At 37.1% G+C, this 15,463-nt stretch overlaps 1 protein-coding gene across 1 annotated transcript in view; it reads right to left on the bottom strand.

Moving 5' to 3' along the window:
• The window catches only part of LOC132547033 (arginine--tRNA ligase, cytoplasmic-like), a 122,662-nt gene that overhangs the window by 35,002 nt on the left and 72,197 nt on the right, over positions 1-15,463 (bottom strand). The window contains exon 11 of the mRNA XM_060210784.1: positions 2,352-2,457. Within this exon, the coding sequence (XP_060066767.1) occupies positions 2,352-2,457 (106 nt within the window). The remainder of the gene's footprint in view (positions 1-2,351; positions 2,458-15,463) is intronic.

The raw sequence follows: 15,463 nt of genomic DNA, 5'->3' as shown, positions 1-15,463 counted from the left end.
GTTTTTCACAAACTTTGTCAGACTTCATCTTGGGAACTTACCAGCCAAATATCATACCCCTAAAAGACCCTTTAGTTCATGAGAAGTCACTTAAATATTTTGACAAATTTGACCCCTGTGACCTTGAATATTAGTCAAGGTAATTTCTTTTCCCAAAATTTGTCAGGCTTCATCCTAAGAAGATACCAGCCAAATATAATTCCTCTAAGAATTTTAGTTCATGAGAAGAAATCGTTTAAATGTTTTAACAAATCTGACCCCTGTGACCTTGAATATAGGTCAAGGTAATTTCCTTTCACAACTTAGTCAGGCTTCATCCTAGGAACATACCAGGCAAATATCTAAACATCTGGTCCAAGGATTATTGAGAAGAAGTTGTTTAAAGGAAAAAGTGAATGCCAGGTGAGCTAAAATTAAATTTTGTCTGAAAGGCTGTCGCAATAGGCTATGCGTACTGAGTACGTTTAGCCTAATCAGTACAAAAGTTGTATATATCATAAATCCCCACAAATCAGTAGTTGTTGATGCTAATCCCTATGAGTCAGTATTGTATGTCAAGTCATTATATTACATCCTCATTTTAAATCTTCTGTCTTTGGTAAGTATAATGAGAGAAGTGAAGGCCATTGCTGTGTTATTTAAGATGTTTACAGGATTCTTTATACTACACTTTGATCCTGTAACCTGAATGGTTTAGTTACAAGACCAAAATAGAGATTCCCAACAAGGATTTAGTTTAAAGTGGCTGCTGTGAAGACCTTTAAATTCCTAAAAATAACCAATTCACTTGCTTTTGACATCTATAAACTGGTTTAACATAGTGGAAGAAAGTAACAACAAGAATTTTCACATAAATAATTTGTTTGACGCATCTTAATCATCACACAAATGAAGCCATTGTTTCTTGATGTCTCAAGTGGTGTATACATTGTTCCTATCACACTTTCTTGTCAAGTCTTCATCCAAAAAATGGAAGGGAAATAATGTATATCAGCTTTCCATTACAGAATGAGATGTCTGACAGCTAGGTGCCTTTGTCTCAAATCATGGTGAGTGATCCTTTAAGTGCAAACAATGTTGGCAGATCATGTCTAGACAACCTTCCACAAATAAACTCTCGCCACAAATTTAATGTGTAAATCCACTGTGGACCAGTAAACCTTTGTCATAAGCTACCAGGACCATCACTACATATGTTATCCTGTTCAATAAATGTTTTGCACTGATGACAAATGTTCTGTCTTTTATACCTGTGTCAGACACTTGCCTCCATCTTAATGAAGTCTGAGTAGAATTGGCCGAAAAAGAACCTAACATATTGCACAGCCACAAGCTTTCCATTGATACTGGGTGACTTTGATCGTAGTCTTCTGGACCTAAAAAGCCTTCTCATACAAACACTGTCTTCCAGAAAGCAATGAATGAAATCTGAGATAAATTGGTCTAACAGAAATTGGGGCTAAACGTTTTGTATCTATAGTAACAGTGAATCTTATCTTTGACCTCTGGACCTAAAAAGCTATTTCAAATAAATATTTTCTTCATAGACACTCTAGATAAATTCTGAGAAAAATGGCCAAACAAATTTTCTATACATAGTAACTAAGAGACCTGCACCTTTGACCTCAGGACCTGAAAAGCAATCCAAAGCACTTTCATCGAGAAAGCATCAGGAACAATCTGATTGGCTAAACAGATCTATAAATTATAATAGTATAGTAAACAATTTTCTATTTAGAGTAAGTGATCTTGACCTTTGATCTCAGGACATATCAGACCAAAAAGAAGCTGAGATATGTTGCTGAAACAGAAATTGGATGAACTGATAGAATGATAGAAATGGTAAAAACAATACCTCCTTGTGATCTCGGAGAGATTAAAAACAGGATAACATATAGTTAGAAGATATCATCTGGTTCATAAAGAGAACATTTTTTCTCCAAAAGTCTGGTTATCATGAAGATCCCAAACTCTCTGAATTCAGGTCAAATATCATTACCCTGGGTCTCTTGGGTATACACAAGTTACATCTAAAGACTTTAACACAATTAACAGATGAAGTGATTTGACCTGTAGCAGTTGTAAACAAAATCACCAAGGACATATTACAGCATCTCTGAATGTTATTTGAATTCTGTATTACTAGTTCTAAATAATTTAACAGCATAAAACACAAACCCTTTCACTGAACTTAATGTACTTTGGTCTATAAATTTATGATGTGAAAACAAATGTATACAGACATATTGGTGATTTTATAAATAAATCAAAGGTTTAAACACACAAATTCAATGTACATATTTAAAACAGTATGTAGGGTATTTATTTAGGATTAACGAACAGCGACCTACCTTATCTCGACCCTTTTCCACAAGTTTCATTTCTGCTCGCTTCACTCCTTCGTCTAATAGATCCACTAGCCGAACTACCTCACCTGAACGAGTTTTAAACTTTTTCCTGAAAATTACAAAAAAAGTAGTATTTATAATGATATATAAATAGATGAGGAAATTTGATTTGACCTTGTCCTTATGATGATATTATTGTCCTCTACAAACTAGGCAATGTCCATAGGACAAGAGATGCCTCATGGACCATACTTATATAGGGCTTGGCCTAACAGGATGTGTAAGAAGTGAACATGACATGGTAAGATAACATGCAGACCATGTATTGCTAAAGCATTGTATATCCCCATCCAGTCCCTCCAACCTGTTACACTGAAATGATTTATAAAGATAGAACTAATTTGAAATAGAAGTCAGCAATTACATTATAACTGATCTTCAAGGAACAAAGGAATAGATAACAATACAGGTCCATCACCAATGTGTAATAATGTGTTTTGGTACATCACCAGTGTGTAATACTGTGTAATGGTACATCACCAGTGTGTAATACTGTGTAATGGCACATAACCAGTTGTAATAATGTGTTACAGGCCATAACAAGTGTGTAATTATGTGTTATGTCCATCACCAGTGTGTAATATTGTGTTTTGGTACATCACCAGTGTGTAATACTGTGTAATGGTACATCACCAGTGTGTAATACTGTGTAATAGTACATCACCAGTGTGTAATACTGTGTTTTGGTACATCACCAGTGTGTAATACTGTGTAATGGTCCATCACCAGTGTGTAATAATGTGTTATGGCACATAACCAGTTGTAATAATGTGTTACAGGTCATAACAAGTGTGTAATTATGTGTTATGTCCATCACCAGTGTGTAATATTGTGATATGGTCCATCACAAGTGTGTACTTATGTGTTATGTCCATCACCAGTGTGTAATATTGTGATATGGTCCATCACAAGTGTGTACTTATGTGTTATGTCCATCACCAGTGTGTAATATTGTGATATGGTCCATCACAAGTGTGTACTTACGTGTTATGTCCATCACCAGTGTGTAATACTGTGTAATGGTCCATCACAAGTGTGTACTTATGTATTATGTCCATCACCAGTGTGTAATACTGTGTAATAGTCCATCACAAGTGTGTACTTATGTGTTATGTCCATCACCAGTGTGTAATATTGTGATATGGTCCATCACAAGTGTGTACTTATGTGTTATGGTCAGTTGTAAGAATAGGAAGTTGTATGCAATGAACATGCCTCTTGATTTTCTAAAAATAGTAATGACCTTGACCCAACAAACCTAAAACTTGAACTATTTATAGCTCTCTACCATTGTTACATGAAGGACTGATACCATGAGGTACGGGGGGATGGTGGGGGGAAATTTATAGCCCTCTACCATTGTTAGATCAGTGACTGTAATTTTCCTATATATACTATTGTAAATTTTACCCCCTTCTGATTTGGAAATGTGAAACCCTGGAGTAATAAAATTTACAATTTTGGTAAAGCATTTGAAGGCCTCACCATCCATGAATAATAATTGATTCTACCATACCTAGGATTTGAGAAGATTGTAAAAATTTAGGTCAATTTGACCCATTTTTGGCCCTGCCAAACAGCCCCTGGGTGTCAGCTGCGGTCAATATGTGTATCTCACTAAACTATCATCTTAAACTAATTCTATGCTGGTTTGAACTATTTCCAATAGAATATGAACAAATAACGTTCAAAAATGTGATTTTCCTATTTAAACTATAGTAAAGTTTACTCCATCCCCACGGAGGAAATATCAAATCCTGGGGTCATGGAATTTACAATTTTGGTAAAGCTTCTGAAGGCCTTTCCATCCATGAAGTGTACTTGATTCTAACATATCTGGGATTTGAGAAGAAGATTTTGGGAAGTTTGAATCAATTTAAGCATTTTTAGCTGCACTCCTCAGGCCCCTCAGGGTTGGGGCAATATAGTTTAAAATTTTGGTGAACTTTTAGTCATGGATGGATTTCGTAGAATTTCACTGAAATTGGTTCATGAGATTTCCAGAAGTTGAAAATGTTAAAAGTTTACGGGCGCACAACGCACAGTGCATAACGCATGATGCCAGACAAAAGGGGATAACGATAGGTCAAAATGAAACTTTGTCTCAGGTGGCCTAGACAAGAGGCCTAGCGGACTTGAAGGTCACCTGAGAGAAGCAATATTGAATATAAAGGTTAAAGGATAGTTATCAAGTTTCATGAAATAGAAATTCTGACACTGAATATAGACAGTGTCAATACATGCATTCCATCAAAACTGTCATCCTTTACTGATAATTCTTATGAAGTTATTTCCAGTGGGAAATAACAAACATTATGCTGAAGAATACAATTTTTCTAGGAAATTACAGTAAAGTCTAAAAACAAGTACTAATTGTAATGGGGACCATTACAAATGTCCCGCAAATGACCCCTTCAGCAGTAAATGATCACAATAATCAAATCGGACAATATCTAAAATTTGGCCAAATTTTGACCACAGCTGACAACTCAGATGACCGAATGAAAAATGGACTACGCCATTTGCTCCGAGTGCCACCTAATACATATATACCAATTTTCACGAAAATCAGACAATATCTAAAATTTGGCCAAATTTTGACCACAGCTAACCACTCAGATGACCGACTGATGGCCAAATGAAAAATGGACTTACGCCATTTTGCTCATAGTACCACCTAATACATATATACCAATTTTCACAAAAAATTGAACAATATCTTAAATTTGGCCAACACAAAAATCAGACAATATCTGAAATTTGGCCAAATTTTGACCACAGCTGACCGATCGATGGCCGAATGAAAAATGGACGCCTTTTTGCTGCGAGTGCCATCTAATACATATATACCAATTTTCACGAAAATCAGACAATATCTCTAATTTGGCCAAATTTTAACCACAGCTGACCGCTCAGATGGATGATCAATGGCCGAATAAAAAATGGACTATGCCTTTTTGCTGCGAGTGCCATCTAATACATATATACCAATTTTCACGAAAATCAGACAATATCTCTAATTTGGCCAAATTTTGACCACAGCTGACCGCTCAGATGACCGATTGGAAAATTTCAAGTGGCCTGCACTCTGCCTTGCATGTATGAATATGTGTGTAAAGTTTTGTGAAATTCCATGCAATAGTTTTTGAGAAACGCGTCGGAAACCTCGCCGGCAGAAGAAAGTAGAAGAAATAAGAATAATATAAATAATAACAATAATAATAATAATAAAAAGAAATGAAGCAAACAGAATATGTCCCCCCACTACGTTTGGGGACATAAGAATATTCCTTCCCCAAAGAAGAAATATGAGACTCACTTTGGTAATTAAAGCACCTTAAGATGCTTCCATTCATGAAGAGTATTTGATTCTAGCATATCTGGATCTTGAGAGGAAGATTTTTGAAATTTCAGTCAATTTGACCCCTTTTTGCCCCGCCCATCAGCCCCTTGGGGTCAGTCAAGATAAAAATGGGCATATCATCAAGCCTTCATCATTTACTTATGATTCTAACCTCATTTGAAATATTTCCAATGGAAATTAAACAAATTATGCTAAAAAATATAGTTTTCCTATAAAAACTATAGTAAACTTTACCCCTCCCCAAGGGTGATATGTCAGACCCTGGGGCCATGAAATTCACAAATTTGGTAGAGCACCTTGACATGCTTCCATTCATGAAGAGTATTTGATTCTACAATACATGGGTCTTGAGAAGAAGATTTTTTAAATCTGAGTCAATTTGATAACTTTTGGCCCTGTCCCTCAGGCCCAGGGGGTTGGGGACTGTATCATTCACAATTTTGGTTCATGTTAGACCAGGGAAGGTTTCTGCAAAATTTCATTGAAATTGGATCAGGGGATATTGATAAGAAGTCGAAAATGTTATATTGTTTACTGACGCACAACACACGACGCACGATGCACGATGCATGATAAGAAGGTAACGTAGGAAATTGAATGAAGAGATTACGTGAGTATACGTAAGTGATGTAGGAGTTAGAATGGAGAGTTTAAGCAAATATAGGAAGGTGATGTATATGTTGAGACAGTATAGGAAGATGATGAAGGTGTTGATACAGTATAGGAAGGTGATGTAGGTGTTGAGACAAGATAGGAAGGTGTTGAGACAGTATAGGAAGGTGATGTAGGTGTTGAGACAAGATAGGAAGGTGTTGAGACAGTATAGGAAGGTGATGTAGGTGTTGAGACAGTATAGGAAGGTGATGAAGGTGTTGAGACATTATAGGAAGGTGATGTAAGAATTGGAATGGAGAGATTAAGTGTGTATAGGTAAGTGATGAAGGAGTTGGAATGGAGAGATTAACAAATAGGTAGGTGACATAGGAGTGGAATGGATGAGACAGTTTAGGACAAAGTTTAGGAAGGTGTTGATGACAAATTTTGACACCATCCACTTGCTTCTCTGACCCACAATCATTGAAAATCACATCAAAGATCAAGTGTATGGTTGAACAGTGTGCAGGTTTGTAGACATACAAATATTGAAAGATTAGCTTGACACATTGGGTGACATTAAGTTGTTGTGCTCCAACACTGACCATAATTTTCTTTTTTTTCTGATTAGTTCTGTAAATTAAAAAATACGCTAATGTGGTGTTACATTCTGACATCGGAGAGGCCTGAAGCAGTCAGTAATAACAACATTAATGTACTTCTACTTCCCAGTAAATGCTTTGGCTAGTTTCAAATTACATGACTGATAAAAGCTGTACTTAAATGCAATTTATGAAATGATTGCTAAGAATTTAAATGCATCAGGAGATTTCAGAGGATTCTTGGTGTCAATCATTGTATGATCTTCATTAGTTTTGTGTTTGTTCCATTCTTTCCCTTCTTTTCTAATTTTTTCTCTTCTTTTGTCTCATTTTTCCTTGATGCTATGTTGTATTGACAGTTGAATAAATAATATGGCAACATCAATAAACAAGGGAGACAACAAAATCTAATGGTCTCTGTCTAAAGTAAAAATAAGGACACAAGGGAGATGACAAAATCTAATGGTGTCTGTCTACAGTAAAAATAAGGACACAAGGAAACAACAAAATCTAATGGTGTCTGTCTACAGTAAAAATAAGGACACAAGGGACATAACAAAATCTAATGGTCTCTGTCTAAAGTAAAAATAAGGACACAAGGGACACAACAAAATCTAATGGTCTCTGTCTACAGTAAAAATAAGGACACAAGGAAACAACAAAATCTAATGGTGTCTGTCTACAGTAAAAATAAGGACACAAGGGACATAACAAAATCTAATGGTCTCTGTCTACAGTAAAAATGACACAAGGGACACAACAAAATCTAATGGTGTCTGTCTACAGTAAAAATAAGGACACAAGGGACACATCGAAATCTAATGGTCTCTGTCTACAGTAAAAATAAGGACACAAGGGACATAACAAAATCTAATGGTGTCTGTCTACAGTAAAAATAAGGACACAAGGGACATAACAAAATCTAATGGTCTCTGTCTAAGGTAAAACTGAGGACACAAGGGACACAACGAAATCTAATGGTCTCTGTCTACAGAAAAAATAAGGACACAAGGAAACAACAAAATCTAATGGTCTCTGTCTACAGTAAAAATAAGGACACAAGGGACACAACGAAATCTAATGGTTTCTGTCTACAGTAAAAATAAGGACACAAGGAAACAACAAAATCTAATGGTCTCTGTCTACAGTAAAAATAAGGACACAAGGGACACAACAAAATCTAATGGTTTCTGTCTACAGTAAAAATAAGGACACATGATAGCAATAAGTCATCTTGACCCTTCGTGTCAGATGACCTAAAAAAGATCAATCCAGTACTTTTCAAGATTACAGTGATAAACTTTCATTGTCAGTGACATTTCAAGGTAGTGTCTCCTTGAAGAAGCTGGTGTCTACCTCAATGAAGAACATGCAAGAGGCACACCACATAATCAAAGCTGACAGGAGGCTATCTTGCATTTTAACAATGAAAGTAACTTATTGCTACAGTATGTTTTTATTAAGGATTCGATTTGATTGGTGAGACAGGTATTTACTGATGTTCTCACCAGGGTTTAGAGCCATTGATTTTTCCTTGCAACTAAACTATGTGACTTGCAAATACAGGATGGAACCAAAACAAAAAAAGCAATTTTAATAAAAAAAAATCTATTACAAGTCTATCTCAACTGAAAGATGCGGTTTAATTTTGTAATAAAATAACAATTCTTCATGGCTGAAAATGCAAAATTTCCCAATTAGGTAGAGAGTGGTTGACAGAATAGATTTCATTTTGTCTTGAATATGTGTCTAGCACACTGCTGCTGTTAAATCTCTGAGCACCCAGTGTCTACCAGAGCAACTAAATCACTGCATGGCACAGAACGTCTATACAGAGCAATGTCCAAACTTGATGTATATGGATGGAAAATTACCATAATGGTTATGTGTAAGGAGTTGAAGCCATAGGGTCAGGTCCCCAACAATGCCAGGCACTTCTCACGGATCTCTCCACATACAGAAGGAAAGAACATTGAATATCATTGATAAAAATCTGTAATTAATATTTAAAATGCTAAACGTTTGTTACCTCATCTAAAATCTTAAATCCATGGATTTTTTGTCTAAAGATTTTACATCATGAACATTTGAGATGGTAAGATTTTCCCAGTAGTTCTTGATTTGTAAATGAATTAACAGTTTGATTGAAACAATTGTACTGATCACCTTTCTTATACAAGTGACTTGTTGCCTACACATCTACAGAGACAGTAGAAACTATTAGACAGACTGAAAAAGGCAGTAGACAGTAGGAACTTTCAGACACATCAGAAAAGGCAGGCCAGAAACTTTCAGACACATCAGAAAAGGCAGTAGAAACTTTCAGACACATCAGAAAAGGCAGGCCAGAAACTATCAGACACATCAGAAAAGACAGTAGAAACTTTCAGACACATCAGAAAAGGCAGGCCAGAAACTATCAGACACATCAGAAAAGGCAGTAGAAACTATCAGACACATCAGAAAAGGCAGGCCAGAAACTATCAGACACATCAGAAAAGGCAGTAGAAACTATCAGACACATCAGAAAAGGCAGTAGAAACTTTTAGACACATCAGAAAAGGCAGTAGAAACTATCAGACACATCAGAAAAGGCAGTAGAAACTATCAGACACATCGGAAAAGGTAGGCCAGAAACTTTCAGACACATCAGAAAAGGCAGTAGAAACTATCAGACACATAAGAAAAGGCAGTAAAAACTTTCAGACACATCAGAAAAGGCAGTAGAAACTTTCAGACACATCAGAAAAGGCAGGCCAGAAACTATCAGACACATCAGAAAAGGCAGTAGAAACTTTCAGACACATCAGAAAAGGCAGGCCAGAAACTATCAGACACATCAGAAAAGGCAGGCCAGAAACTTTCAGACACATCAGAAAAGGCAGTAGAAACTATCAGACACATCAGAAAAGGCAGTAGAAACTATCAGACACATCAGAAAAGGCAGTAGAAACTTTCAGACACATCAGAAAAGGCAGTAGAAACTATCAGACACATCAGAAAAGGCAGTAGAAACTATCAGACACATCAGAAAAGGCAGTAGAAACTTTCAGACACATCAGAAAAGGCAGTAGAAACTATCAGACACATCAGAAAAGGCAGTAGAAACTATCAGACACATCAGAAAAGACAGTAGAAACTTTCAGACACATCAGAAAAGGCAGGCCAGAAACTATCAGACACATCAGAAAAGACAGTAGAAACTTTCAGACACATCAGAAAAGGCAGGCCAGAAACTATCAGACACATCAGAAAAGGCAGTAGAAACTATCAGACACATCAGAAAAGGCAGGCCAGAAACTATCAGACACATCAGAAAAGGCAGTAGAAACTATCAGACACATAAGAAAAGGCAGTAAAAACTTTCAGACACATCAGAAAAGGCAGTAGAAACTTTCAGACACATCAGAAAAGGCAGGCCAGAAACTATCAGACATATCAGAAAAGGCAGTAGAAACTTTCAGACACATCAGAAAAGGCAGGCCAGAAACTATCAGACACATCAGAAAAGGCAGGCCAGAAACTTTCAGACACATCAGAAAAGGCAGTAGAAACTATCAGACACATCAGAAAAGGCAGTAGAAACTATCAGACACATCAGAAAAGGCAGTAGAAACTATCAGACATATCAGAAAAGGCAGTAGAAACTATCAGACACATCAGAAAAGGCAGTAGAAACTTTCAGACACATCAGAAAAGGCAGTAGAAACTTTCAGACACATCAGAAAAGGCAGTAGAAACTATCAGACACATCAGAAAAGGCAGTAGAAACTTTCACACACATCAGAAAAGGCAGTAGAAACTTTCAGACACATCAGAAAAGGCAGGCCAGAAACTATCAGACACATCAGAAAAGGCAGTAGAAACTATCAGACACATCAGAAAAGGCAGGCCAGAAACTATCAGACACATCAGAAAAGGCAGTAGAAACTTTCAGACACATCAGAAAAGGCAGTAGAAACTTTCAGACACATCAGAAAAGGCAGTAGAAACTATCAGACACATCAGAAAAGGCAGGCCAGAAACTATCAGACACATCAGAAAAGGCAGTAGAAACTATCAGACACATCAGAAAAGGCAGTAGAAACTTTCAGACACATCAGAAAAGGCAGTAGAAACTTTCAGACACATCAGAAAAGGCAGTAGAAACTTTCAGACACATCAGAAAAGGCAGTAGAAACTATCAGACACATCAGAAAAGGCAGGCCAGAAACTATCAGACACATCAGAAAAGGCAGGCCAGAAACTATCAGACACATCAGAAAAGGCAGGCCAGAAACTATCAGACACATCAGAAAAGGCAGGCCAGAAACTATCAGACACATCAGAAAAGGCAGTAGAAACTTTCAGACACATCAGAAAAGGCAGGCCAGAAACTATCAGACACATCAGAAAAGGCAGTAGAAACTATCAGATACCGTCATTATCTTACATTTGTATTGTCCAATATCTACATCTCGTGTGTAGAAAACATGAATCTTTCTGGCTGGCCATCAATCCCTAACAAATATGTGCTAGTCACCAACATTTAGGTCAGTCTATATCTTGTGTCACACAGAGAGCTCTTACTGTTATTGCATCAATGTACACTTCAGGCAATAAAGATTTTCTTTGACTTGGATGCTTATGAACATGCCACCTAGAATATGCCTGATGGAATTGACTACCAAATCTGGGCGTTGAAATCCTCGAGCCATTGAGCCATATATCACAATAGAGTATAATTCTGTATTATAACCACACCAAACTTCCAGTATATATAAACTTTCTGGTACATAAAACTTCAAGATCAGACCAAACATTGCCAGCTTTAGAAGACAAGGAAATTCTTCATTAACTAACAAGATCCAATGACTCCAATATCCAACTCAAACAAATTGTTAGGCGCAAAAATGCATGAGCATGCATATTCAACCTACAGCCATTCTACCTCGATCATGCATGACCAACCAAATCTAATCAGGTGTAGAATTTGATCATGTTATGCTACAGTAGATGTTAATATACTAAATATAACCGATGTATATCATGTACATATTTTGTCCATGTAAAGAAAAAAAGATTATATATAAATATACCCCTCTCCTCAGCCATTACTTACTGGAGGGTATAATACCCCTCTCCTCAGCCATTACTTACTGGAGGGTATAATACCCCTCTCCTCAGCCATTACTTAATCAGGAGTATAATACCCCTCTCCTCAGCCATTACTTACTGGAGGGTATAATATCCCTCTCCTCAGCCATTAATTACCGGAGGGTATAATACCCCTCTCCTCAGCCATTACTTACTGGAGGGTATAATACCCCTCTCCTCAGCCATTACTTACTGGAGGGTATAATACCCCTCTCCTCAGCCATTACTTACTGGAGGGTATAATACCCTCTCCTCAGCCATTACTTACTGGAGGGTATAATATCCCTCTCCTCAGCCATTACTTACTGGAGGGTAAAATACCCCTCTCCTCAGCCATTATTTACTGGAGGGTATAATACCCCTCTCCTCAGCCATTACTTACTGAAGGGTATAATACCCCTCTCCTCAGCCATTACTTACTGGAGGGTATAATACCCCTCTCCTCAGCCATTACTTACTGGAGGGTATAATACCCCTCTCCTCAGCCATTACTTACTGGAGGGTATAATACCCCTCTCCTCAGCCATTACTTACTGGAGGGTATAATACCCCTCTCCTCAGCCATTACTTATTGGAAGTTACAACACCCTTCTCCTCAGCCATTACTTAACCAGGGGTATAATACCACTCTCTTCAGTCATTACTTACTGGAGGGTATAATACTCCTCTCCTCAGCCATTACTTACTGGAGGGTATAATACCCCTCTCCTTAGCCATTACTTACTGGAGGGTATAATACCCCTCTCCTCAGCCATTACTTACTGGAGGGTATAATACCCCTCTCCTCAGCCATTACTTACTGGAGGGTAAAATACCCCTCTCCTAAGCCATTACTTACTGGAGGGTATAACACCCCTCTCCTCAGCCATTACTTACTAGAGGGTATAACACCCCTCTCCTCAGTCATTACTTATTGGAAGGTATAATACCCCTCTCCTCAGCCATTACTTAATCAGGGGTATAATACCCCTCTCCTCAGCCATTACTTACTGGAGGGTATAATACCCCTCTCCTCAGCCATTACTTACTGGAGGGTATAATACCCCTCTCCTCAGCCATTACTTACTGGAGGGTATAATACCCCTCTCCTCAGCCATTACTTACTGGAGGGTATAATACCCCTCTCCTAAGCCATTACTTACTGGAGGGTATAATACCCCTCTCCTAAGCCATTACTTACTGGAGGGTATAATACCCCTCTCCTCAGCCATTACCAAATCAAGGGTATAATAAGGGACCATGCATTCCCAGCCAGTGATTTTGTATAAGATGTTTTAATAGACATAAAAAAGTCTTAGTTTTTAAATACTAATAGAGAAGTATATTCAATTAAAGTTGTTGAATGGGGTCTATAATGTCACAGCAGTTTTTTGTAAGAGAAGCCGTTGTGTGGCTCATGTTTAAAACACAAGCAGACAACAAGAGAGACACTGACAGGTAATCCCAGCAGATCTTCTAATGACAACAACAACTAGACATGGATTGTTTGTTTTTGTTATCTTGGATAGGATGGTTAAACACGGTGAGCCAGCTTAGATGTGTGATGAAATCAATAGCCTCCGTGGAAGTGTAATATCTATTTTGTACATGCATCAATGTTTCACTTACTTGGACATGACAAGATATCCTTGGGGAATCATGGTGCCCACAAGTGTTTGATCTCTATTGATCTTTTCTATTCTTTAAAAGTTGAATATTTCCAGGTTTTTTTCTTCTCTCTTCCATTTATACTCTTAATTTTAGAAAATTAGAAAATTCCTCTTTAAAACATAGTGACAACAGTAACCTACATATGACATTTGAAGGAATTCTATCTGAAATTCATCTAGAAATAGCAATAAAAACCATTCATTGCCCACTTATCACCCATTTTTTTTAATCTGTCCCAAAATCAAAAGGACAAAACCAGGGACTGAGAGACACCGACACCGGGAATTAGAGAAAGATCCATCAAATACTTCTCTGGAGATACTGAAAACAAACTATTAACTATTATTCAAGATGGCCACGTCTTAGCCAATTTATTTTCTGAATGCTCCGAAAATGAATAGAGTACAACAAGAAAACACAGGAAACCTTCATGTGAAATTTGAGTGAGATCTCTCCAGTATTTCTTGAGAAACAATAATAAGAAGAACTGTTCAACAACTGATGACGATGGACATTGATGATGGACATTGACGATGGACATTGATGATGGACATTGACGATGGACATTGACGATGGACATTGACTATCAATGCAGCCATTCTATTTCTGAACTTGAAAATGTTACCAACATGTTTCATTTCCAAACCAATTGGTATAATAACCATTTCTGACTTTCAATGTGTAACCTCTTGGTTACTAACCTCAGAGATGTGAATTCACCAGTAAGATAATAAAATGTGACCTTTTACTCTCTGACTTTTTAAATACAATATGTTTCCATTTCTGACCTTGGAGGTGCAACTTTTCTGTCTCTAACTTTGAAGGTTTGACCTTCCTGTGTCTAACCTTGGACATATGACATACTTTTCTCACCTTTGGAGGGGAGGTCCTGTAAATGACATATGAACAAACTAAAGGAACCATGGCTTTCAGATATGAATATTACCACCTCCAGGCAAATTGTAAATTGAAGCGTTATTTGTGTCCTTCATTTCACTCAATTATTTGTCAATTTCATTTCTCATTGTCTGGGAGCAAGTCCAGTTCACCCCATCATCTGTAGGTTAGGTCCAATAATTTCTCTATTGATAAGGTTTGTGCTGAAATCTAATCACCTGTTGTTATCTCCAACATTGTTACAAGGTTTCTAATTCATGTAATTATGTTGACATCTTGGAAATGCTATGTGAGCTCTTCATTTCTGTAAAATTTTCCAGAAAAAAGAAAACACAGTGCATGTAATTGATAATTTACTGTTATATTTCATTATAATCAGTTCTGAGGCCATTCTAGGATAACTTAATTATGGAAAAATAAAACGGAACTAATTCAGGCAGAAAGAGCTAGAAATTGAATTGCCGTCATAACCCTGATAATCCAATGAATGTATAACTAGACATGATGGTCAGTGAGGGCTGTTGCATTCTGAGGATTTTGTGTGTGTGAAGATTTAGATAGAAAAGTAATATGACTTGTCTGCTGGGTGCAAATTCTGATTTCTGATAAACTGCATATCTATTTTGTGCCAGCGTAAGTCTTCATGATTTTAACAATGATGTTGATTGACATGTTGAAATGTTTACAACATCACTGTAGAGATGGAAACAATTACAACATAGAATTATACTACTATTCATGTCTGTGTGTATCTTGACTGGGTACAAACAGTAACATAAAATCCTAAAGAGATTCAGCTGTTTTCAAACCTG

Source organism: Ylistrum balloti, unplaced genomic scaffold (genome assembly GCF_031769215.1).
Source record: "Ylistrum balloti isolate Yb309-2 unplaced genomic scaffold, AGI_CSIRO_Ybal_v1 Utg369612, whole genome shotgun sequence".
Lineage (NCBI taxonomy): Eukaryota > Metazoa > Mollusca > Bivalvia > Pectinida > Pectinidae > Ylistrum > Ylistrum balloti.
This window is presented reverse-complemented; position numbering and strand designations above follow the sequence as displayed.